General features: G+C 40.7%; 1 protein-coding gene across 4 annotated transcripts in view; it reads left to right on the top strand.

Moving 5' to 3' along the window:
* Positions 1 to 2688: 2688 nt before the first annotated feature.
* Positions 2689 to 25956, top strand: part of SCAF8 (SR-related CTD associated factor 8) — a 243793-nt gene continuing 220525 nt past the window's right edge. For 3 of the 4 annotated variants that reach the window (XM_050949431.1, XM_050949430.1, XM_050949429.1), the window contains exon 1: positions 2689 to 3264. In XM_050949431.1, the coding sequence (XP_050805388.1) occupies positions 2704 to 3264 (561 nt within the window). In that variant the 5' untranslated portion in view covers positions 2689 to 2703. The remainder of the gene's footprint in view (positions 3265 to 25956) is intronic. The other variant, XM_050949432.1, reaches the window with a different exon arrangement.

Here is a 25956-nt window from a genome sequence, read left to right as displayed (position 1 = left end):
TTCAGGACCAGACTTCAAAGAGAAACTGCTGAGCTTCAGTTCATCTGCAAATTTGACACCATCAGCTCAGGATTGAACAAAGACTGTGAATGGCTTGCCAACTACAGAACCAGTTTCTCCTCTCTTGGTTTTCACACCTCAACTGCTAGAACAGGGCCTCATCCTCCCTGATTGAACTGACCTCGTTATCTCTAGCTTGCTTGCTAGCATATATATACTGCCCCTGGAAATTTCCACCACATGCATCTGAAGAAGTGGGTATTCACCCACGAAAGCTCATGTTCCAGAACGTCTGTTAGTCTAAGGTGCCACAGGATTCTTTGCTGCTCTCCAGGTTGGAGAGCTCTTTTTTGATGTTTTCCTGTTTGCTGTATAGGATGCTGATCAGGTGGTTCCTCAGTTTCTTTGATAGAGTATGGCATAATCTCTCACTGTGGTCTCTGTAGTATGTAGATAGCAGTGGATTTTTTACCTTTAGTCCATTTGGTTTGATGTCCGTCCGTTTGCATTTGGAAAGGAAGATGATATCTGTCTGTATTTGTGCAAGTTTCTTCATGAGGTTGATGGATTTCCACTCCATACGGCTAAATGCAGTGCCTTGCATGGTGTCAAGTATCAGAAGGGTAGCTGTGTTAGTCTGGAAGTAGTAGTGCTTTACACGTGGAAGGAAGAGAGAGGAAATTGACTAGAATTCTAGTCAGTATTCTTCTTCTGCAGTCCTTCCACATGTGCAAAGCTTTATCTACTAGATGCAAGGAAGAAACTTGAAGTTAAAGTATTAGGATTAGTCATTTTCCTTCTGCTGCTAGCTTTCTACTCAAGAAGCTGACCTCAAATTAAAATACTAATAGTTTAAAGAGCAGCTCAACAAGTGACCTCAGCCTCCTTAGTTACCATGTTGTATATTAAATAAAAACATGACATTTTAATATCATTCATTTTAACAGTATAACACTTTTAGGGTTATAATTATAACCCTAATGTTTATCCTCCAGCATACATGCTTAAAGGACTTATAACAGAAGCTGCTTTCAAATTTAAAAAACCTGAACAATTTTCAACTGTTAACTGTAATCCTAGCTCTTGCTATAACTGAAAAACTAAAGAGAAAATGCTGCTTTAACCATTTGGCATCACTTTAGGCCTGATCTTGCCAGCCCTTATGTACCAGCTTACCTTTATCTACATGAGTAGTCCCATAGACTTCAGGGGCCTTAGGCATGTGTATAGATTCAAGTTTGTAGGGTCAAGGTCTCTATGTATAGCCAGTTTCACTGTTACCCAGTGACAGAGTCACATAGAAAGCGGGGCATTTCTACACATGGAGGGATATGAAAAACTTTCTTAAACAACAAAAAATGGGAAGACTCAGATCTAGCTAGGACCTTTTTTTTTTTTTTTTAAATAAGGTTTACTTTATTATATCATATTGGAAAATGGTCCTGTGCTACTAAAATGCTGTACAAACACAGACAATCTAGATTGCAGTTTTGTTCTTCCTTCTTTTCATGTTCTTTTTAGCTATCACCAGCATTTGGGGAGAGGAATAGCTCAGTGGTTTGAGCATTGGTCTGCTAAATTCATGTGTGTGAGTTCAGTTCCTGAGGGGGCTGTTTAGAGAACTGGTGTAAAGATCTGTCTGGGGATCAGCCCTGCTTTGAGCAGGGAGTTGGACTAAATCAGTGGTCCCCAAGCTTTTCGTCTGGTGAGCGCCAGAAAAAGGATCGTGGCAGCAGTCAAGCGTCCGCTGAATTTCTGTGGCATTTCAGCAATGACAACGCTTGTCAGTGGCAAGAGGTGTTGCTGCAGCATTTTGGCGGATGCTCAACCACTGCCAGGATGCAGGCGCATTTAGATGCCCCCGTGGGTGCCATGGTGCCCAAGGGCACCACTGTTGGGGACTGCTGGACTAGATCATCTCCTGTAGTCCCTTCCAAACCTAATATTCTATGATTCCTTCAAGGAAGGGCTGTCTGAAAAGGACACATCTCTTTTTAAATGCATTCATGACAATATCATTGCTGTACTAGAAAGTCAATTTCACTTTATAATCATTTTAGCTCAGCTTCTGCCTCAAAGTTCATCTTGATCTTTTAACAATTCTCCTCTTCCGTTTTTAAAAACATTTTTCTCCCTCCTTCCCCACTAACCACATTTCAGCCCACCTTAACTACAGAATGAAATGCCTTGTTGCAATAATTACTAATGCACATAAATCTAATTTGATGTGGTATAACAGAGGCTCTAAATGGATAGCAGTAGCCTCTAATCGCGAAAGGCAAAACGTGGTGTTGATGAAAACATTGGAAAAGCGCACTGGACTTTTTCTGCTCAGTCTCGGTAACTGGTGCGTGTGATCCATCCTTATTTCTAGACGGAAAGCACAGTGGGCCTGGTGCAGCAATCTACAATCCCAGGGCAGGCGCCAGGATGCAGTTCTTGCTCTGCTGTTCTTGGTCAAAATTCCCTCTTCACTCGGGGTCCGTTAGTTTGTCTCCCCGCACACACACTGTGCCGGGACGTGCTGTGGGAAATGCCGCCGAGGGATTCGTGAGCCTGCCACAGGAAATGTTAAGGGGGCGGGGCAGAAATTAAGTTGCTTCTCACATGAAATAATCTGATCTTTGTCTCCTTCGCTTTGCCCCCCGCTTTCCCATCACACCCGCGGGGCTACAGAGCGAGCTCCCTGGGCAGTAACATGTGATGACGAACCCTCTTCTTTCTGCCCGCTGCCTGCAGTACTCAGCCTCCGCCTGCAGGAGGCGCAGGCCCCCAAGGGAGCAGGCGCTTTTGCCAGAGCGACGTTCTGGACGCCACCTCTATGGTCCCTGCTCTGCGAGGGCCGGGCTGGTGCGCGCGCGACCGCCAGGGGCCGCTCTGGCCGCCGCCGTCTCCGCTGCTCTCGGCTCCCCCGAGCTGCGCTGCCTGGAGCCCGGGTGTCCGCCATATTGGTGTCCGCGCTGTCTGTCTGTGCAGCTGCTGCGCCGTGTCCCTCCATCTCGTCCCAGCCAGGCCGGGCCCGCGAAGCCGGCGCCGCAGGGCGGGAAGCGGGGCGAGGAGGCCGAGCGGGGCAGGGAGGAGACGGAAACGAGCGGGCCACGGGTCCCGCGCCCCCTGCGCCACCCGCCATGGCGAGGAGGCCCGGCGGACCCTGAGAGAGACCAGCCCCCTCCCTGGCCCAGCCCAGCCGCCATCAGCGGAGACGAGCCGCCCGGCCCCTGCTTCTGCCTCAACATGGAGGCCGTGAAAGCCTTTAACAGCGAGGTCAGTAGCCGCTGCCGCGGATGGGCGCGGGTAGGGGGGGAAGAGGCGCTCCTGGGCCTGGCCCCTTCGCTGCGTGCGCGACTCGCCCGTCCGCCACCCCCGTGGGGCTGTGCCTGGGCAGCGCGGGGAGGAATCGTCCTTCCCCGGCTTCGGGTGGGCTTCGGGCTCCCCCTCGGCGGCTGGGGGGATCTCTCTGCCTTGGGGAGGAGGGACAGGGCATCTCCCCGGGTTTGACGGCAGGGGCGTGCCACTGCCAGGGAGAGGGCGCAGCGCGGAAATCCCGTTCTTGCCTATGGGGCCGGGGAGATGGACGGGGAGGGTCTGTGTGCAGGTGGGATGGGGAGAATGGAAGGGAGATTTCTCCTTGGGAGGGAGAATTTCTTTTCTGTGTCGGGGGAATGGTTGGTGGTGTCTAACTTCATGTAGTGCTGTGGTGTTTATACTAAGAGGGAAGCGAATCCACTGGTTTCTCCAGGCCATGCAAGTCTCTCTCCTCCATTGAAGCTCTCGTGTTTCCTACCGCCCTTTCTGTCCGTTGTTACATACACATCCGCACACCTCAACACCCCTTAGACCGTGGTAGTCAATTATTTTTTGTCAGGAACCAAATTTCAGGGTCAAGGTCTAGACTTTAGACAAAATAATAAAAAAATACTAACAATGATAAAAAGTAAATAAGATTTCGCTGTCCATTCAGAAGCATCTGGTGCTCCAGTTTTCGCCCGCAGGCTGCCTATCAACTACCCACCCGCACCTTAGACACTTTTAGGGATTCAATTTTTAATCAGGGAATAATCTGAAGATTCAGAGGGTTTTCTTTGTAGCTGAGAAATGGTATTTCTACTGCAGTTAAACCAGGCACAAATTTCCCAATCTTTGTTTCACAGCACTTATGTGGGATATCAAGACATCATCGACATTGGAAAAGGTCTCTAAATTGGCATCCGCCAGTCAAGGTGTTGAAGCAGTATCTCAAGTTTTTCTTTGAGGCCAGTAGCTAAAGGTGCAGTTAAAGTGCAGGATCAGAGACTGAGTCACCTTATTTTGCTCTTGGCCATTGCAGGAGTAGATAGTCAAGTTAAAAAGTTACATTTGTAACGAGGAAGGAAATTGAATTCCTGTTATGAGGCCAACAGGAGATTTGATTATTCATATTTGAAAGCTAATATGTGGTATTAGCTGTAATTTCCTATACCTGTTTACATACATGTGAGAAAAAAGTGTGTGTGTATGTAATGGTCTTTTAAATCAGTGGCTCTCAACCTTTCCAGACTACTGTACCTCTTTCAGGAGTCTGATATGTCTTGCGTACCCCCAAGTTTCACCTCACTTTAAAAACTGCTTACACAATCAGACATAAAAATAAAGTCTCACAGCACACCATTATTGAAAAATTGCTTATTTTTGCCATATAATTATAAAAGAAATTGATTGGAATATAAATATTGTACTTACATTTCTGTGTATAGTATATAGAGCAGTATAAACAAGTCATTGTACAAAATTTTAGTTTGTACTGACTTCACTAGTGCTTTTTATGTAGCATGTTGTAAAATCAGGCAAATATTTAGATGAGTTGATGTATCCTGTGGAAGACCTCTGCGTACCCCTAGAGGTACTCTTATCCCTGTTTGAGAAACACTGTTTTAAATTGTTCAGAATGGTGTACTTATCAATTAAAACTGCATATTAGAGCAGGAATAGTCCATTATTTTTTTGTGAAGGTCCAAATTTCTTGGTTAAGGTATAGTCAAGGTCCAGATTCCAGAGAAAATAAATAAAAATAATGTTAATAAGTAAATAAAAAGATTTCGGGGTCTATTCAAATGTTCTGGTGGTACAGATTTGCCAAGATCTGCCTACTAACTCCCCTAGTATTAGAGCAGGGGTGGCCAAATTGAGCTTGAGAAGGAACCAGAATTTACCCATGTATATTGCCAAAGAGCCACAGTAATGCATCAGCAGCCCCCCAGAAGCTCCCCCACCCTGCTCCCAGCGCATCCCAACCAATGATCAGTGCCTCCCCCTCCTTCCCTCCCCCTTCCAATCAGCTGTTTCATGGTGTGCAGGAGGCTACGAGGTGGGGAGGAGCGAGGGCACTGCAGGCTCAGGGGAAGGGGTGGAGTGGGGGCAGGCCCTGGGGTAGAGCCAGGGGCTGAGCAGTGAGCACCCCTCCTGCCACCCGGCACATTGGAAAGTTGGCACCTGTAGCTCCAGCCCCAGAGTCGGTGCCTATACAAGGAGCCGCATATTGACTTTTGAAGTGCAGCATGTGGCTTTGGAGCCACAGGTTGGCCACCCTTTTATTAGATCCTGAAGCCTGTTGTCTTCTCCTGATGTACGGATAAGCTATGGGTTTATTTAGTGAAGTAATTTGATACTTTTTAAGTACAAGTAACAATTAAATTTGGTTTATAGTAGAGTGGAGTGCCCAGCAGATTACCGCTACCAACTAAAATTAGAATATAGATTTTTTGTAAAGTAGTTAGATCAGTGATTTTCAGCCAGGGGTATGTGTACCCCTTGGGGTAGGTAGAGGTCTTCCAGGGGGTACATTAGCTCATCTACATATTTCCGTACCTTTATAACAGGCTACATAAAAAGCACTAGCGAAGTCAGTACAAACTAAAATTTGATACAGGCAATGTCTTGTTTAAACTGCTCTATACACTGAAATGTAAATACAGTATTTATATTCCAATTGATTTATTTTATAATTATATGGTAAAAATGAGAAAGAAAGCAATTTTTCAATAATAGTGTGCTGTGACACTTTTGTACACCTCTACCCCAATATAACGCAACCCGATAGAACACGAATTCCGATATAATGCGATAAAGCGGCGCTCCGGGGGGGCAGGGCTGCGTGCTCCAGCGGACCAAAACAAGTTCAATATAATGTGGTTTCACCTATAACGCAGTAAGATGTTTTGATTCCTGAGGACAGCGTTATATAAGGGTAGAGGTGTATTTTTATGTCTGATTATGTAAGTAGTTTTTAAGTGAGGTGAAACTTGGGGATATGCAAGACAAACATAGATTCCTGAAAGGGGTATAATAGTCCGGAAAGGTTGAGACAACTGAGTTAGAGAATATGGGAAAAAATAGTTAGGAACAGTCAAATGGAATACATCTGATCTTTGAGTATATTACCCATTACATAATTTAATGAACTTTAAATGGAGGAAATAGTAATTTGACAATTGGGGTTGGGGAGAAATTTAAATCAGACACTAGAAATTGATTTCCAACTGAGTTTGTAGTCAGACTATGTATATGTGTTGTAGGATGGGTAAAAGAGCATTGTTGCCATAAGAACAGCGTTATGTAAGAACACATTGATTTGGAATCGCTGCTCAAACACCCTTGGGACATATGAGCAAAAGTTTTCAATTTCATATTGAAAAACAAACTCTACACAGCCAGCCAAATGAATACTCAAATATGGAGACTTTGCTTCACAAAGCTTCTGTCTACAGCTATAAAGATTTAAACTGAGGGTTCTTTTAGAAAAGAAAGGCATGGGACTCGTGGGTTCTAAATTTAAAACCTTTGATGTAAAAGGGAATTTTGAGTGGACAAGAAATGAAGGATCAAGTCACAACATTTTAAATCATTTCCCCTCTGTTGTGAGCAGATATTGGTATTGGGGGTTGCTCAGTGGGTTTTTTTTCTGTCACATTTTAAACTATGCTTTTATAATTGAGCTTCAGGCATCACTGATAAGAGTATTCAAAAAATGTATTAACCAAAGCCCCGAACCTTGGAATGAACTATAGAGGGGTGCAAAACACTTTGCATGATTTGGGCTTTGAACATAACCAATGCCAAAATCTATGGCAAAATCTGTGACTTTGGCCTCCCTCCCCTCTGCAGAATTTGGCACTGACTTCCTGTGCCTAAAGATCATGCGCTTTATAACTGGTTTTGAAGACACTTTTGGGAGGACTAAAAAGGAACATCTGAAATACTTGAATTTTGAATCTGTAAGCAGTGCTGCATTACTTTCAACACCTAACTCCTTAATATTTGTGGTAATATACTAATTAAATTAATTATACTTCACGTTTAAAAAGTGCATTTTATTTATGTTTATATTTTAAGGTCACATTTATTTTCCCTTCTTTGAGGTAGGTGTTTCTATTTTGGTCATATTGACTTAAAGTAGAGGCAGATGGGCAGCTGATGCCATGGGCTAAAATTGTAGAAGGATCTCAGAAATGCTTTCACTTCTGCAGTTTTGATAATAACTTTACATTGGTTTATGTAACTTACTGATTAAATTCAGGTGACAGCTCAGAAATAGAATTTAAACAAATATAAAATATTAGGTCCGCTGGTCTAACACTTTTTAGTTGTGTGGTGTTTTTCTTTTTCTCACAGAGGAGGGAGTTGTATTTGGGTCTCAAATCAAAACCAAAATGAAAAGCGACTGTGCAAGCCTATAGTTTAACTTGACTTCACATGAGTGGAAGATCAATACATACAGTGGACAAGGTCTTATATTGCATGTATCTGGTTTTTCATTCAGCATTGAAGTGGTTAACAATGACGTTAGTTTTGATTAAAGAGAAATTTTTCATTGGGTTTCTCTTGTTGTCCTTTTTGTTTGTTTTTAAGAGTGAAAGCCTTTTTCTGCAAATATTTCCTAGTTGAGTAATTTGTATTATTGTGAATAGTTGGATTTTAGTTAGAGGTGCTACTCATGATAGTAAGTGCACCATCTAGTAGTAAGTATTCACAGGCTCTAAAATCCCAAATCTTCATTAGAATACATGTGTAGATTTAAATGAAGAGTACACTTTTGTATCACAGTTATTTAAAACAACTTTGTAAAATCCTAGAAGTTTACCAAGTTACATAAAAAGCGTGCTCATCCACCCTTGATATGATGAAATAGCTAATGAGATTTTTACTTTCCAAACCAAATTAATTTTCATAGCTTATGTCAACAGGAAAATAACATTTTGCAAGGCTAGTTTAAAATCAGTTTGCCATTCTCCTGCTGAGTTTCATATTTTCAACAATATATGCCCTCTACCTCATTTGACATCGCTACTGCTTAAAGGATTGTTCTCCTTTGGGTGATAGTTGTGGCACTGTTTCCTCTGAGACACAGAAGTCTCAGAGCCAGGACTTTTGGAAGAAAAAAATCTTTTAGTTTATTTTTAAAATATTGTCATTTATAATTTAAAGTCTAGGAAAGTATTTTGTTAGTCAAGATTTGAGATGTACTCAAGGCAAGAACACATACAAGGTTCCTGCAGCAAAAAGGATAATAATCAGAAACTGATTTATAGATTTATTTAAAAATATTATTTCAGTTCTACTTTTAAAGGGACTCATTCAACTGAAATCCTAGTAACTTTCCAACTATTAGTGGAAAGTAGTTTCAGGTACTATACTTGTTCCTGAGTTCCTCTTCAATTTTTGTGCTTTTACAATAACATACTCCTACTTTTAAAATATCTTTCTCCTCTATTGTTGAGTTAAAAAAAAATCTACAGGAATGTGGGGAGCAGATGGGGAACTGACTAAGCAAGCATATGGTTAATTTTTCCCAGGTTAATAGTCCTACTGACTTATTAGGACTAACATGAATAAACTTCTGCATGTTGTCTATATTTGCAGGATTGGGGTCTAATTTACATAGAAAAATGAAAATGGGTATTCACAAATTACTGTTAAATGTGAATATAAATAAACTGAAACAGTTTAATTTTTTCTCTATTTTTTTGGTAATACCGTATTACTTGTAAAAAATAATTTCAGACAGAAGTATGATTTTTTTAAGTTGATTGTATCCCATTAAACATCAATTAACTTTAAAGCCCATATCCGCAAAACCGTAAAGAGGGTACTGCCCCACTCTGCTTTTTTCTACAACCAAGCCTAGAACCTGTGTACTTAATATTTGTAAACATCTCTAACTTAGGGTTCAGACACAGAGACATGGCTATGACTTTATCTCTTTCTACTCCCTTTTCTAAAATCTCACTGCCTATGCATGCTGTTTTGTTGGCTTGTTTGTTTTTCTTTGTATTAAAAATAATCCCCAAAGCTTGTCTGTTTAATGTGGGAAAATCATTAAAAGTTGTTTATCCTTTCTCAGCACATTTAAAAAAAATGAAGGTAAGTAATTTGAATTTACAAACCCTCACTCTGCTCCTTTAGGATGGCTCTAGTATTGAAATTGTGTAAAAGGGTAGCTGTAGCAAAACCGAAAACTATTGGTGTTGAATGTTTGATGTTTTGGAAAATCAATTCTAAAAACATCTTTTCCTCCATGATAATTGGCCTTCCACTTGTTGCACCCGCAATTTGTGGAATAGTTAACTTCTAATCGTAAAGTGTGGTTGATTGTGTCACTTTGTCAACTATCATATTGTTCCGCTTATTGGGGGAGCTAATGTGAAAAGTACACTGTCAACTTAAAAATTACACTTGTTTGAATTGTTTTAAGTACTGTTACTACAAGTAATCTAAGATTACTAAAACTAAAAAAATTAGATATTTTTTCAGAATTTTTTTCATTTGTCAATGCTTTGTGTAGACAATATCGCTGTTTTTCCCTGTTATTTTGTGTGTGTTTGTGGGGGTTTTTTTCCAGACAGCTAAAGGGGAGAAAAATGTACAACAGGAAACCATAAATATTATCAAAAAGACTCTGTGGTAGGAATAACACCTGGAGATAGTTCTGATTCATTTATCTTAAACTATTTCAAGCTAATGGTACATTTAAAGCGAAGTATAATGAGATTAAGGAATCCTATCATATAGTTTGGTTGCATCATGGCGTGGACTCTATTCTGTCTTTTTTTATTATCTTTACCTAAAAATAATTTTTCAATAACAATCAGTCCTACAGTCCTAAGTTTAGAAGTGTGTTTGACTGACACATACTTCAAGTAATTTAGATGCTGTGCATAGCTTCTAAATCCCTTCATATGTACCTCCTGGTCTCTGATAGATCTTTTGGAAAAGAATCATGATTATAATCATGTAAAAGACCTCAGTTTTGAGGGTCCAGTACTTATTAGCAATAAAAATTATAGACCTTATGTAGTTCATCATCTTAAGATGAAGTCTTGAACAGCCTACGGTTTGGCCAAAGGGAGCACTAAGTAAGGTGCTGGGGGATGGTGAAGGAAATGCAGTCATCACACCATAATGATTATTTTTCAAAATCATGAACAAAATGCACACAGTGAATTTGTTAATTACTTGCTAGTTAATCAGTTGCCTGTATATAGCATTTTTGGTTCAGTAACTGTTGATAAATCTCTGAGTATGTTTCCTTAAACATGAATTTTCTTAGCTTTTTTGGTTTTCAGTGATGCAATGCTTTCTCCATGCTTTAGACGGAGGTGTTAAGAACCCCTGCTTTTGCCATAAGTTTTCTCACATGATGCAGTCTTTCTTCTGTCAACACCTCCACTGTACCCTGGACTAGTCATGAGTTTTCTGCAGTGCTATTGTAATTAAAAAATAAAAATTCAGACTCCCCGCCCCCTCAGAATTTTAGAAAGATAAAAATCACGTCCCAGCTTGACCTATGGAAGTAAGCAGCTGTCAGATTATTTTTGAATGGTCTTTTAAGTATATTACACTAGAAAACTGAATGAATGCACATATAACTGTGAAAACTTAAATCATGAATTGAACTTTGCTGTACATTTAATGCTGAAGTCTAGAAAGCACTGAAGTAACTTGTTTACAAATGGAAGCCAAGTGATGATGAAGAAACTTAAGTTAGAGCCTGAAAAATACACTAAGTAGAGAATGATACAATGTGTCGGGGAAGGGGAGCCAGTGGTGCCCATGGGCAGAGATAAACCCAGAGCTTTTTGAGAATTGTTTTTATGTGTGGGGAGGGTACAGATTTGCTTCCCACCAAGACATTATTCTTAGACCCTGCTGCAGAGTTTAATCTTATGAGTTGATGTATCAGGTACATCTGGAGAATGCTTCTTTGGCTGCTGAGAAAGCAAGGAGTTCCACATTTCTCTCCTCAGTCTGCCTACTGTGAAAAGTTGAGTTTACCACTCTTCTACATCCTCTGCTTTCTAGAGAGAGGAACTCCACTGTCTTCTCCAAACTGATGTGTGTTGATCTTTTTTGTCTTTTCTTCCTTGCCTCCTTCCTTTTGCTTGCTGCTGCTGCTGCTCAGTTTTTTGTAGCAGAATGAGATTAAAGCTTTTGATCATTTTAGCTACTGCTCCGTAATTAGTAGAAAGAGTGAAACCAGTTAAAGTCTTGTATATTTCATTGTTGAAAGATTGATGAAACTTTGGACAACAGACACACAGTCTGTCCTCTGCTGGTTGTAGTGGGTGTGGAAAAGGAACATCTTTTATCTCTCTCATCCCACTGCAGAGTGCTCCTTCAGTAGAGGAGGACAGTCTATCTCTCTGCTATCGGTAACTTTCACATGAGGTGAACTGAAATGTAAAGAATCTGATCAGTTTCACTCTTGCTGCTCAGAATACTAGGGGTAGCGGTAGCTACACAGATCAGATTCTTGGAAATGTCATTCTGCTGCCTCCACAGCAGCAGCAGCAGAGGTGCATTGGCACTTGACCACTTTCCAGATAAACTTCCCAGGTTGTCATAGGGGGATGGGAGAGGAAAGCTATTTTTTCTTCAAGATATAGTAAATGTTCAATTCTTCCACTCTCAGGCTTGTTCTTGGTCTTCCATCTCTTGGTACTACCCATGATTACTTCAGGAGGTCTGACTTGTGTTCAGGACCTGCAGTTTTTCTTTCTCTAAGAACAATGACAGTGGTATCATATCCAGTAATCAAAACGCCCATATAAAGCAAAGTATTATTTATTTAGAATAAACGCATTTCAGAGAAAGCAGATCCAAAAACACACTGCAAGTGTGTCACAGTCTTGAACTTAGTTAGTAATTGTATGGGCATTATCTCCTTTTGCTCTGTGTGCGTGTTCCTTCCACATCTCTTTCCCTTACTCCTGAATTGCTTCTGTGCTGTTTTCTTCTATGCGCAATGCTTCCGCAGTAGCACATGCAGGACAGCAGAGTTAATCTGATATAATTCTACAGTTTTGTTTAGTAGCTTCTACTGCACCAAAGTGTCCTGTGCATGAACAGTATGGGCCTCAGCTGCTGCTGCTGAATTAGTTCGATGTTCAGGAGCAGATATATACTTGGTCCTTGCTAGTGCTGCTGACTAAGGAAGAAAAAGTTCTAATAGAAGAACTTATAAAATGTGGAGGAGATGAAAGGAGGAAAGAATTGCAGTATTCTCATGATACTACATCAAAATTAACACCCTGTAAAATGTTGCCCATTTCCTATCCATCTCATTGTGTTTGGTTTTCATACTCTTTGTTTATTTTTAAATCTTTATGGACATAAATATCAACAAAATATTGGATATATTTGTTTTTTTTCTAATTGGGTATTTATTACGTTCCCAATTTTAATAAAACCTGAGATAGTCTTCATATCAAGATCTTAAGAAATCTGAACTTCACTTTTTTCTTTTGTTAAGTATTGTATTTGTGATGTCATTCACCCTAACAGAAACAAAGAAGTATAAAATTCAGATTTCTGAACCCCTAGGGAGGTGATGTTAAAAATAATAACTAGTTTTTAAAATAGCATCAATATATTATACCATTTCCTGTCTTGGAAACTAACAGACAGAATCTCTAAGTTTGGCTTTTTTTGGCCTTTTCAAAAAAAATATGTTTGCCATTTACTGGGATCCTTCCATAAAGAGTATGTTTGTGATGCTAAATCAGAAGAAAATGGTTTTGATGTTTGCTATTGTCAGCTAATAAAAAATAAGATATTTAACTGGCTTGGGCATTGTATGTACAGGATATTTTAGTCATTCATGACCATACAATGGTGTAGCTGCATCAGTGAAAACTCTTACTGTAGACTGACAACGCCAGTGTAAATATTGCTTAAAATTAGCATTTTAGATTGTTGTTTTAAATCAGGATCCTCCATTTGTAATGAAATGAGGATGTCAAACAGCATCTAGTAGGGATAAATATTTTAAAATTAGCAGGCCTGGGTAACTTGCACCCAAGAGCCCTAAAAGAGTTGGGTGAAGAGATATCTGGCCTGCTGATAGATTTTAATAAATCTTGGAATACAAAGTAAATTCCCGAACATTAGAAGAGTGCTTAATGTGCTAGTATTCAAAAAGGGCATGAGGAATGACCCAGGCAATTATGGAGCAATTAGCTGGACATCAGTCCCATGCAAAATTAATGGAAAAGCCAATATAGGATTCAATCTATAAAGAATGAAAAAATGAGAGTACAGTTAATGCTAGCTACCATGATTTTTGGAAAGTAGTTTTTGTCAAATAAACCTGACTTTATTTTGTTAATGAGATTATCAGTTAGATGTAATATACTTAAACGACTGTAAAGAGTTTGGCTTAGTACCACATAACTTTCTGATTAAAAAGAAACACTATATAATATCAAAGCACAAGTTCAAAGGACTGAGAACTGACTAACAGAGATCTCAAAGAAAGTTATCAATAGGGAGGATCGTCATTGAATGGGGATGTTTCTAGTAAAAGTCCGCAGAGATTGATAACAGGCCAGATGGTACTCAACATTTTTATTAATGATATTTTTTATTTTTAATAAAAAAATTACGGATAATACAGTTTATGTATGATTCAAAGATAGTGATACCGAATAATGAGGAAAAGGCAGTCAGAGTGACTTGTATCGCTTGATAAGCTGGGCTCATTCAAACTGTTTTTTAACACAGACAAATACAAGGACAACATCAAGGACAGGACTGTCAAATTATTAAAAATAATCACAATTGTGAGATTAAAAAAATTGCGATTAATCACAGTTTTAATTGCATTGTTAAACAATGATAAAACACCAATTTAAATTTATTATAAGTATTTTGGATGTTTTTCTACGTTTTCAAATATATTGATTTCAGTTACAGCGCAGAATACAAAGTGGTATGTTGCTCACCATAATATTTTTAATTACAAATATTTGCACCATAAAAAAGATAAAAGAAATAGTATTTTTCAGTTCACCACATACAGTTACCGTAGTGGAATCTCTTTATTGTGAAAGTGCAACTTAGAAATGAAGAAATTTTTTTTACATAACTGCACTCAAAAACAAAATAATGTGAAATTTTAGAGCCTACAAGTCGAAGCATGAAGGGACAGTTTTACATTGTTTTGTTTTTGAGTGTAGTTATGAAAAAATGTTTATCATATTTGGAACATAAATACCTTGCAATGCCAGCTACAACAGTGCCATGCAAGCGCCTGTTCTCACTATCAAGTGACATTGTAAATAAGATGTAGGCAGGATTATCTCCCATAAATATAAACAAACTAGTTTGCTTTAGTGATTGGTTGAACAAAAAGTAGGACTGAGTGAACTTGTAGGTTCTAGAGTTTCATCCTGGGGGAATTCTGCACCAAAAATTTAAAAATTCTGCGCACAGTATTTTCAGATTCTGCAAAATTCTGCGTATTTTGTCAATATAATGACACCAGTTTCAATTATTTTTGGTCATTTATTTCAAAATACCTGTCAGCAAATGTGTCTGTAACAATACAGACAACAAAAAAGATTCAGGAAATATTTTTTACAAATAGATTCCTTACTAGGCATATTAATACAGAACTCTGAGTAATAATTCATTTAAACTGTAATACAGAACTGTATTTCCCGCATCCCTCAGAAACTGTGCAAAGGGTTGGAGGAGTCAGGGGTAACGAAGGAGCTGAGGGAGAGGGAAGTAATTGCTAGGAAGGAACCTGGGTGTGAACTTGGAGTGTGGTAGGGTAGGGTAGGAAAAGTATGGAACAGGTTTTTTTGGGGGGTGGAGGGATGGGAAGGAATTGTTAGGGAGCTTCCCCCGTGCAGATCCTGGCTGACCCCTAGCCTCTCACATTCAGTCAGGCACCATCTGCCCCTGTCTACATGTGTTCCTGCACCCTCATGTGTACTTGCACCCCCAGTCTACATGTGTCCCTCACCCACTCCCCCATCCCCATGTGGCCCTGCACCCCCTCCCTCTGTCCCCATCTGTCTCTATGCCCCCACTCAGCCATCCCCTATCTCTATGTGGCCCTGCACCTCCTCCCCAGTCCCAGTGTGGCCCTGCACCTCCACTCCCATTCAGCCCCTGCCCCAGTTTGTCCTTCTCCACTAGCCCTTGTGAAACCACTGTCTGACCCCGCCCCCAGCAGCCCCATGCTATCTGACACCCCCCTTCCCCCCGGTATCCCCCATCTCCTGACCTGTCCTGACAGTCGCAGTGAAGGAGGTAGGCTCTTTCTCTTCCCTAGCTGGCCAGGAGCTGCTGCTCTGTTCTATTGCCACAGCGCCCTCTGGTGGGCAAAAGGCCTAACTGCAGCAATTTTCTGGCACAAACTTTTTTTCCTATGCAAAAAATTTAAGAAACACACTGCTCGTTAATTAAGCATTCACGCAGTGGCGCAGAATTCCCCTGGGAGTAAGTTTTTTACATTGTTTTGGTTTTGAGTGTAGTTATGAAAAAAATAATTCTACATTTGTAAGTGGCTGCACATTGAATTTTTACAATAAAGAGATTGCACTATAGTATTTGTATGAGGTGAATTGAAAAATACCATTTATTTTATCTTTTTTCCAGTGCAAATATTTGTAATAAAAAATAATATAAAGTGAGCACCATGCACTTTGTATTCTGTGTTGTAATTGAAATCAACATATTTTAAAATGCAATAAAACCCAAAAATATTTATAATAAATTTAAATTGGTATTCTGTTATTGTTTAACAGTGCAATTAAAACTGCAATTAGTCATGACTATTTTTTAACCTAGTTAATTTGTTTTGTATTAATCGCTTGCGTTAACTGCGATTAATTGACAGCCCTAATGTAGGAACAAAGACTGTAGACTGTTCCTACAGAATGGGGGACTATATCTTAGAAAACAGTAACTCTGAAAAGGATTTAGGTATCATAGTGAGAAAGCAATTCGTTTTGAGCATGAACTGAACATGAGCTCTTGGTGCAATGCTGTGGCAAAAAGGTTTAGTGCGAGCCTTGGATGTATAAACAGTGGAGTAGGGAGATTATTTTCCCACTATATATGGCATTGATGAGACTGATAGTAGAATACTGTGTATAGTTCTCATGCCCATATTTTTTAAAATTTATTTTGAAAAATTGGAGAGGATGCAGAAACGAGCCACGAAAACTATTTGAGGGCTGGGATAAATGCCTTTACCGCAAGACTTAAAGAACTTAATCTATTTATCGGGGGTAGCCGTGTTAATCTGTATCCACAAAAACAACAAGGAGTCTGGTGGTATCTTAAAGACTAACAGATTTATTTGGGCATAAGCTTTCGTGGGTAAAAAACCTCACCTCTTCAAATATGTTGCATCTAAAGAAGTGAGATTTTTTACCCACGAAAGCTTATGCCCAAATAAATCTGTTAGTCTTAAAGTGCCACTGGACTCCTTGTTGTTTTAATTTATTTAGTTTATCAAAAAAGGAGACTTGAGCGGTGAGTTGATTACAGTGTGTACGTTCATGGGGAGAAAATACTGGTTACTAATTTGGTCTGAAGTCTAATAGAGAAAGATATAACAAAAGCCAGTGGCTGCAAATTGAAGCCAAGCACATTATAATTAGAAATTAGGCATTCTTTTTCAGTGGTGAGTTTGATTAACCATTGAACCAAACTACCAAGGAAATAGTATGTTCTCCTTTTTGGAAGATATTCTTTAGCCAAACACAATTATTGAGCTCAATACAGAAGTAACTTGGTAAAAATCTATGGCCTATGAGATATAGGTGGTCAGATTAGATGATCTAATGGTCCTTTCTGGTCTTAAAAATCTATGAATGATTAAAATCGATTATTTAAATTGTCTTTATTTTGATCGGCTCACACTGAATTGTCCTGGTGCAGTTAATACGAACATGCAATCACTGAGTTGCACATTCAGATAAAAAATCCACACTCTTTGAAGCTGCGTAAACCAGAGTTCATGCTACTTTTAAACTATGGCCTTTTCAAATGCATAGTCAAAAAGATCCAGCGGGGAAGCTGCCAAACCATGCTGCCTGAAAGGCTGGCGAGTGGTTTACAAGCTCTATATCAGAGGTTCCCAAACTTTTCTTATTGGGTACCCCTTTCCAGATCTTCAACTGCCTGCATACCCCTACCATTCTCATCACTGATACGTTGTCTTGTTCTTAACAGTACTTCTCTTTAGCCATCTGTCTACGTTTCACTGTTTATGTACAAGTAAAGTTATAGTGAGACATATACAACTGAAAAAAAAAAAAACCTTGGCAAAGTTCTGAGCTCGGTTACACTTGACAGTTGCTTGGCATCTGAACTCGTGCTATACGGTGATTGGAGATGAGGGCTCTGTATGTCAATGTTTCTGTGTATCTGTGTTCTCATTGGTACATCTTTTAAGTAAATTAGCTGCTGTATTTTATATAACAAATTCCCACAGAGTTTTAAAGCTTTGTCTGGATAGCCTATAATGAAAAGGCAATAAATAAAATAATTAATAAAAACATCAACCTTTACACAATTTCTACTGCGTATCCTCAAGAGACATCTCTCGTATCACTGTTTGGGAACCTCTGTTCTATATCTTATCTGTCCTCTTCTACATTCCACACACACTGTTAAAATATGGATTCTGATATTACATTTAAAAAGAAAAGTATGAAATAAGATAAAAATAGGGGTGGGCTGAAATGCAAGGAGTATATATATACTGAGACATGTTTTTCAATGCATGTACTTTCAGATGGAATTAAACACACAACTGAAAAGGAAAACATCTACTTAATATTCAGTATATAGTGTTTGATATGGGTTTTATATCAAATTATGAACTTAATTTGCCATGTTTACAAAAGTTTTTTTCATTGAGGGTTACATATCTGCTGTGTTTGAAGGCAAATGCTGGGAGGATAGAGGGTGTTGGGATGTAGTCCCTGGGTGCTGTTCTCATGCCCTGTTTTATCTCTTGTGTGGGTTTTTTGTTGTTGATATCAGGCATTTACTAGCAGGCCTGTGGTACACTTGAAACTTCTCTTCCTTTGCCCCTTTATGGCTGATGGAAGAGTGTACCCCTTTCTCTACATCCAAACCCAGTACAGAAGAAACCTGAGGGGAAGTGGCGTCTGCTACATTACTTCCTCTCAGCCTCCTAACATGCAGATTCTTGTGGATCTGTACTTTAACATTTGAATGGTGTGTACAGCGATGAGGTCCTGGTCCATGACTGGATTCCTTGGGGCCATCCCCAGTGCAAATAAAAAATTCCACAAGCCTTTGTGAGGATGGGGAAACAGTTCTCATCTGCAAATGGCTCCAGTTTCTGGGTGTTGCTTATCGTGTTCTCAACCAAAAGCGGCAGAATGAAATTGACATGACTTAAAATTTCACTGCTGCACACAGAAATCTGAATAAAAACAGATAATTGGTGTCTTGTTAACTTCATTGTGCTGCTGATAGTAACAGAGGCATTGGTGCTGTCTGAAGACTTGAATACATCACTTCATTGTTTCAGATTTGAAAGGTTATCTTTGCAGCCATAATGGCTAGGCACTTGAAAAAAAAAATTTTTTTTTAAATGAAAGCTTTAATTCTTCAGGTATTAATAGTCTGATCTCCACCAATCACTGGGGAGTAGATGAGCGGACTTTTCAAGATATATATATATGGCAACTTATTCTTCTCTGGGGGGGAAAGAATCCCAGCACACAATTTGCAGTGTTACACTTAATAGAAGTTTGCTAGAAAAATAGTAAAAAGCTCTGACTGACGGTGAGGGTCTAAACTTTTTAAATGTGATATGTAATTTAATATAAGTTGTAGGAATTGCCATAGTGGATCAATGGTCAACACCAGATATTTCAGAGGCACGTGTAAGAACCCTGAAGTAGGCAGATGTGAGATAATCTACCCCAGTTGTGAGGTTTCATCCTTAAGCCCTGAAGTATATCCCTTCCAAAATTTTTGTTCCTGTTAACTATAACTTTGGATATTCTTGTTTTCCATATAAATGTCTAATCCCTTTTTGAATCTTTCTAAATTCTTTGTATCAATGACTTCCTATGGCGGTGAGTTCTTTAGTTTTATTACACATTGTGTGAATTCTTTTTATTAGTTTGAATTTGAATTTTCAGTGACTGAAACTGTTATTTCTCATCTTCAAAGATACCACTCAAACTCTGTCCACTGTTGTCATGTTCCAACAAATGCATAAAAGAGTGTGAGGGCTGAGGCATGAGTATCTTGGCCTAGGACGGGTCAACAACCTTTTGAGAAGTGGTGTGCCAAGTTTTCATTTGTTTACTGTAATTTAAGGTTTTATCTGCCAGTAGTAGTACATTTTACATTTACAGGAGCCGGCGGACAGAACCCCAGACTGGCAGCGGGCTGAGTGGGGCCAGCGGCTGGGACCCCGGCTGTCAGCAGAGTTCCATTAAAAATCAGCTTTTGTGCCACTTGCTGCTGACCCCTGGCCTAGGGTTTAGTGTCAGATGGGGGCTGAGGTTCCAGGAGCCAATTACCAGGAATCCAGCTGGGTTGGTGATATATGGTGGGGGGGTGCCCATTATTCTGCTACTCCTCCATGTTCCATTTTTGAGCCCTACACAGTGAACGTGCTCATTGCTTGCTTGTGCTGCTGATGCTCATAGCTTTCTCAAGAAACACTAAACTAAAATTGATCCAATTCTTGTTAGTTTTGTGGAAGCCACTAAAACAGAAAATATTTTCATCATGACATCTAAAAAGCTTGAGTCAAAGTGGATAGACCAAAATTTTCACAAGTAGCTTCTGTTTAGTATTCTTTGTTTTGACATGGAAAAGCTATGATTTTCATGATACATAAATATCATATAGAAAAGTATGATTGTTTACTTATTTGTATGTCAAGTAAAATACAATATAGAATAGGTAACAGTTTATCTGTTGTCAGTGAAGTTGAAGGCAGTTGACCAGAGTTATGAGAAAGGTGGATTTGATTTAAATCACTAGTCAGGAAGACTTGATTTAATCATGGATTTCTACATAAAAATGCATTCTTGTTGATTGTTATAACCTTAATACATATTCTTCACAACTCAGAGATAGGGATAGGTTTCATTTTTAGATGGGACATGCAATACATTTTTAAAGTGATTTATTTTGAAAACGTTTCAGATTAGTTTTACAGCTATGTCAGAAAATGAATCATTGTTTGGTTATTTCATTTACCAAAGGTAATTGAAGTGGATATTTTTAAAGTCTTTGGTAGGTAAACTATCTCCAGTTCAACAGGTTAATCATTAATATTTGGATGATTTTCTTGTGATGTTCTCCTCCTAATACAGCATGGCCAGACAGACATTTAAATTGTTTAACTAAAACAACATTATGTATTCTGGATTTTTTTCAACAGCAAACATAATATTTTAACAAAACAAGCATATGATTTTTTAAATTTAGTTAAGCATTCATGTTTTTTAAAATCAAGCTTGTTTTTGTTAAAATTGTTTAACTAAAATAGTTTTTTTTAATATTTCATTTAAATTGACTGTCAGCCAGGTCAACATGAGAAACTGAAAATATTGGCTTCTGCAGCTAACTTAGTCGTCTTCACCTTCATTTTCCTGTTTGTTCATAATCTGGAAAAGAAAAACAAGCTTTCCTGCTTTTTCAGGTCCCAAACGATTTCTCAATTTGGAATGAATTAGTCCAGAGGAAGAAAATATTCTTTCTACTCCGGCAGAAGAAGCTACTGCTGTTAAAAGTGAGATTATCACTTCAACAATTTCTGAATCCAAGTGCTTAAGTGACTTCCACCAGGTCACTGGTGTGACTTTCTTTAAAACATCATCAGCAAACATATATTTCTTGAATGGTTCACCCTTAGCTCTGAAGTTTATTATAGTTGGCATTATGGAGGGATGATTGTTGGAGGTCCATGTCATAACCAGCTCCTCTCCTTCAGCAGTTTAAGGTTTGAACCTGGTACTGAGTATTGAGAATATTTGCAACAAAATGAGCTGGAGATAGTGCTTGACACATTCATTTTTTTTAATGCTTGCAATTTAACTCTGTCATTGCATATTTCTCTTTTTAAGATCTCACTCAGTTTCTTCCAAATTTCAACAGCGTCAGCAGTAAAACAGCTATTTCCCTGCATTTTGTTCAAGGCTACAGAAATAGGCTTCAGGGTATTCAGCATGTGTTCAACATTTCTCTTAAGCCCAATGTTAAGAACTTTGGCTATGACAGTGCCATCTGTTTTTTCACGATTTTGTTCACAAACTGTGGGTAGCTATCCCATAGTTCCCGCAGTCTCCCCCATCCCTTGGAATTCTGGGTTGAGGTCCCAGTGCCTGATGGGGCAAAAAACATTGTCGCTGGTGGTTCTGGGTACAGCCTCACCCCTCCTCTGTGAAAGGAGGAGACAACCGTTTTGCGCCTTTTTTCCTGGGTGAACTGTGCAAACTCCATAGCACAGCAAGCATAGACCTTTTTCAGCTCAAGACAGCAATCATGGACATTGTAAACACCTCGCGCATTCTCGTGCAGTCTGTGCTAAACCAGGACCTGCAAAACCAGGCGAGGAGGAGGCAGCTACAGCAGTGCAGCGACGAGTGATGAGGACATGGACACAGAATTCTCTCAAACTGTGGGCCCCTGCGCTTTGGAGATCCTCCTAGTAATGGGGCAGGTTCTAGCCATTGAACGCCGATTTTGGGCCCAGGAAACAAGCACAGACTGGTGGGCCCGCATAATTTTACAGGTTTGGAACGATTCCCAGTGACTGTGAAACTTTCGCATGCATAAGGGCACTTTCATGGAACTTTGTGACTTGCTTTCCCCTGCCCTGAAATGCCAGAATACCAAGGTGAGAGCAGCCCTCACAGTTGAGAATCGAGTGGCAATAGCCCTCTGGAAGCTTGCAACACCAGACAGCTACCGGTCAGTCGGGATTCAATTTGGAGTGGGAAAATCTACTGTGGGGTCCGCTGTGATGCAAGTAGCCAAATCAATCATTAAGCTGCTACTACGAAAGGTAGTGACTGGGAAATGTGCAGGTCATAGTGGATGGCTTTGCTGCAATGGGATTCCCTAACTGTGGTGGGGTGATAGATGGAACCCATATCCCTATCTTGGCACCAGGGCACCCAGTACATAAACCGCAAGGGGTACTTTTCAATGGTGCTGCAAGCACTGGTGGATCACAAAGGATGTTTCACCAACATCCACGTGGGATGGCCAGGAAGGGTTCATGACGCTCGCGTCTTCAGGAACACTACTCTGTTTAAACGGCTGCAGCAAGGGAATTACTTCCCAGACCAGAAAATAACAATTGGGGATGTTGAAATGCCTGTAGTTATCCTGGGTGACCCAGCCTACCCCTTGATGCCATGGCTCATGAAGCCATACACAGGCAGCCTGGACAGTAGTCAGGAGTTGTTTAGCTACAGGCTGAGCAAGTGCAGAATGGTGGTAGAATGTGCATTTGGCCATTTAAAGGCACGCTGGCGCACATTACTGACTTGCTCAGACCTCGGCTAAACCAATGTCCCCTTTGTTATTGCTGCGTGCTGTGTGCTCCACAATCTCTATGAGAGTAAGGGGGAGACCTTTATGGCGGGAGGCAGAGGCAAATCACCTGGTCACTGATTATGTGCAGCCAGACACCAGGGTGATTAGAAGAGCACACCAGGATGCGGTGCGCATCAGAGAAGCTTTGAAAACAAGTTTCATCATGGGCCAGGGTAGTATGGTGTGACTACTGCGTTTGTTTCCTCTTGATGAAACCCGCCCCCCCCTTGATTAACTCATTCCCTGTAAGCAACTCACCCTCCCCCTTCGATTACAGCTTGCTTAAGGAAATAAAGTCACTATAGTTTAAAAATCATGTATTCTTTATTAATTCATTATAAAAAGAGGGAGAGAACTGACAAGGTAGCCCAGGTGTGGTTTGGGAGGAGGATAGGAGGGAAGGAGAAGACCACTAAAAAAAATTTCAAAATAATGACAGCCTTTTGGTTGGGCTGTCCACAGGGGTGGAGTGGGCGGGTGCACGGAGGCTCCCCCATGCGTTCTTACACGTCTGGGTGAGGAGGATATGGAACATGGTGAGGGTGGTTACACAGGGGCTGCAGCGGCACTCTGTGATCCTACTGCTGTTCCTGAAGCTCCACCAGACGCCAGAGCGTGTCAGTTTGATCACGCAGCAGCCCCAGCGTTGCATCATGCCTCCTCTTCCTCCCGCCACCTCTCATCTCGAGCGTCCCTCCTGTCCTCACGTTCACTGACATCTTTCCTGTAATTTGATACCACGTCCTTCCACTAATTCAGATGAGCTCTTTCACTGCGGGTCACGTCCATGATTTCCAAGAACATTTCGTCTCACGTCTTTTTTTTTCAGCCGCCTTATCTGAGATAGCCTTCAGGATGGAGTAGGGAGGCTTGAAAAATTTGCAGCTGCATGAGGGAGGGAAAAAAGGGAGAGAAGTATTTAAAAAGATACATTTTACAGAACAATGCTTATACTCTTTCATGGTGAACAACACTATTCACCTTCCATAGCACATGTGATATCACTACAAGGTCGCATTTTGCATCTTAATATTGAGTGCCTGCGGCTCTGGTGTTAGAGATCTCACAGACGCAGATCCGGGCAGCAGAATTCAGCTTGCATGCGTCCATAGTAAGCCATTGTCTTTGGGCTTCTGCAGCCTTCATATACACAGTGCCCTCCTTTCCCAAATACCAAGCAAAGCCCGTTCAGTGCTGCTTCTTGCCTGTTAACATGCAGCAGCAGAAACAACCCCCCCCACCCATCCAATTCTCTGGGATGATCGCTTTACCCCTCCCCCCACCGCGTGGCTGGTATCATGGAAGATCACTGCTAAACACCCCCTTCTCCTCCTGCACTGCCTGTCTGATAGCAGGGAAGATCCCTGCTAGCCAAACGCGAAAAAGCTCAGCGCCAATCACTGAATTTCAACCAAGTTACCATGAACAATATCACTCTCTTGAGGATAACACAGCGAGATAAAGAACGGATGTTGCTTGAATGACAGCAAATACCGGGACCATACGCAGCTAGGCTTTGTCATGCAATGATACCAGATTACTTGCTACATGCATGGTGTAGTCAAGTGTCCTACCATGGAGGACGGATTAAGGCTGCCCTGCCCAGAAACCTTCTGCAAAGGCTTTTGGGGTACCTCTAGGAGAGCTTCATGGAGATGTCCCTGGAGGATTTCCACTCCATCCCCAGACATGTTAACAGACTTTTCCAATAACTGTACTGGCCGCGAATGCATCCCAAGTTCTCAGGGCAAATTAATCATTAAAAAACGCTTGCTTTTAAACCATGTTTTCTATTTACAAAGGTACACTCACCAGAGGTCCCTTCCATAACTTCATTGTATGGGATAGTGGCTTGGGAGGGTGAGAGGGTAATTCTGTCAGGGTGAGAGAGAGCTTCTGGCTGTTGGGGAGAACGGACTTCTGTGTGCTCTCTGCAAGCTCGTCCTCCTCTTCCTCCTCCTCATCTTTCCCGTCCGCAGAATCCTCAGCCATGACTGAGATTATCACCCCCACTTCAGAATCCACGGATGGGTGGGGTAGTGGTGGCGGACTCCCCTAGAATTGCATGCAGCTCAGCATAGAGGCGGCATGTTTTTGGCCCTGCTCCAGACCTTCTGTTTGCTGCTTTGGTTTTCTGGTAGGCTTGTTTGAGCTCCTTAACTTTCACTCTGCACTGTACTGAGTCCCTGGTGTGGCCTCTGCATCATGGCCTTGGAAATTTTTTCAAATGTTTTTTCATTTCGTCTTTTGGAATGGAGTTCTGTTAGCACGGAATCCTCTCCCCACACAGCGATCAGATCCAGTACCTCCTGTGCGGTCCATGTTGGAGCTCTTTTTCGATTCTCAGGAGACTGCATTGTTACCTGTGCTGATGAGCTCTGCGTGGTCACCTGGGCTGGTGAGCTCTCCACGCTGGCCAAACAAGAAATGAAATTCAGAAGTTTGCGGGGCTTTTCCTATATACCTGGCCAGTGCATCTGAGTTCAGATGACTTTCCAGAGCCATCACAATTGTGCACTGTGGGATACCGCCCGGAGGCCAATACCGTTGAATTGTGGCCACACTAACCCTAATCTGACATTTCAATACCGATTTCAGCGCTACTCCCCTCGTCGGGGAGGAGTACAGAAATCGGTTTTAAGAGCCCTTTATATTGATATAAAGGGCTTCGTTGTGTGGACGGGTGCAGGGTTAAATCGGTTTAACTCTGCTAAATTCGATATAAATGCATACTGTAGGCCAAGTGTTGGAAGTAAAGCTATCTAATAACAATTTTTTTCTATTAAGATCCTTATTTTTCCTCCTAATAATACTATAGTTCAATAGACTATAGACTATAATTAGTTGGCAGCCAAATGTTTGACATCAGTGCATCTTAGGCTTTTACCCAAGAACAACTAAACTTTGACCAATGAAGTACCACACTGGAGACTTGCCAGTAGTCTTAGGACTGAACCTGCATCCAAGCAGGATAGTTTGAGCAACCTAACAGAGACTTGTGCTGTTTCAGTAGAACAGTTAGAGCAGCATTCCCAATTATGTATTGGAGGTATAATATCTCAGCTTGGTGCAAATATA

This window comes from Gopherus flavomarginatus, chromosome 4 (genome assembly GCF_025201925.1).
Source record: "Gopherus flavomarginatus isolate rGopFla2 chromosome 4, rGopFla2.mat.asm, whole genome shotgun sequence".
Taxonomy (NCBI): Eukaryota; Metazoa; Chordata; order Testudines; family Testudinidae; genus Gopherus; species Gopherus flavomarginatus.
Note: the sequence above shows the minus strand (reverse complement) of the source record. Positions and strands in the feature narration are given on the sequence as shown.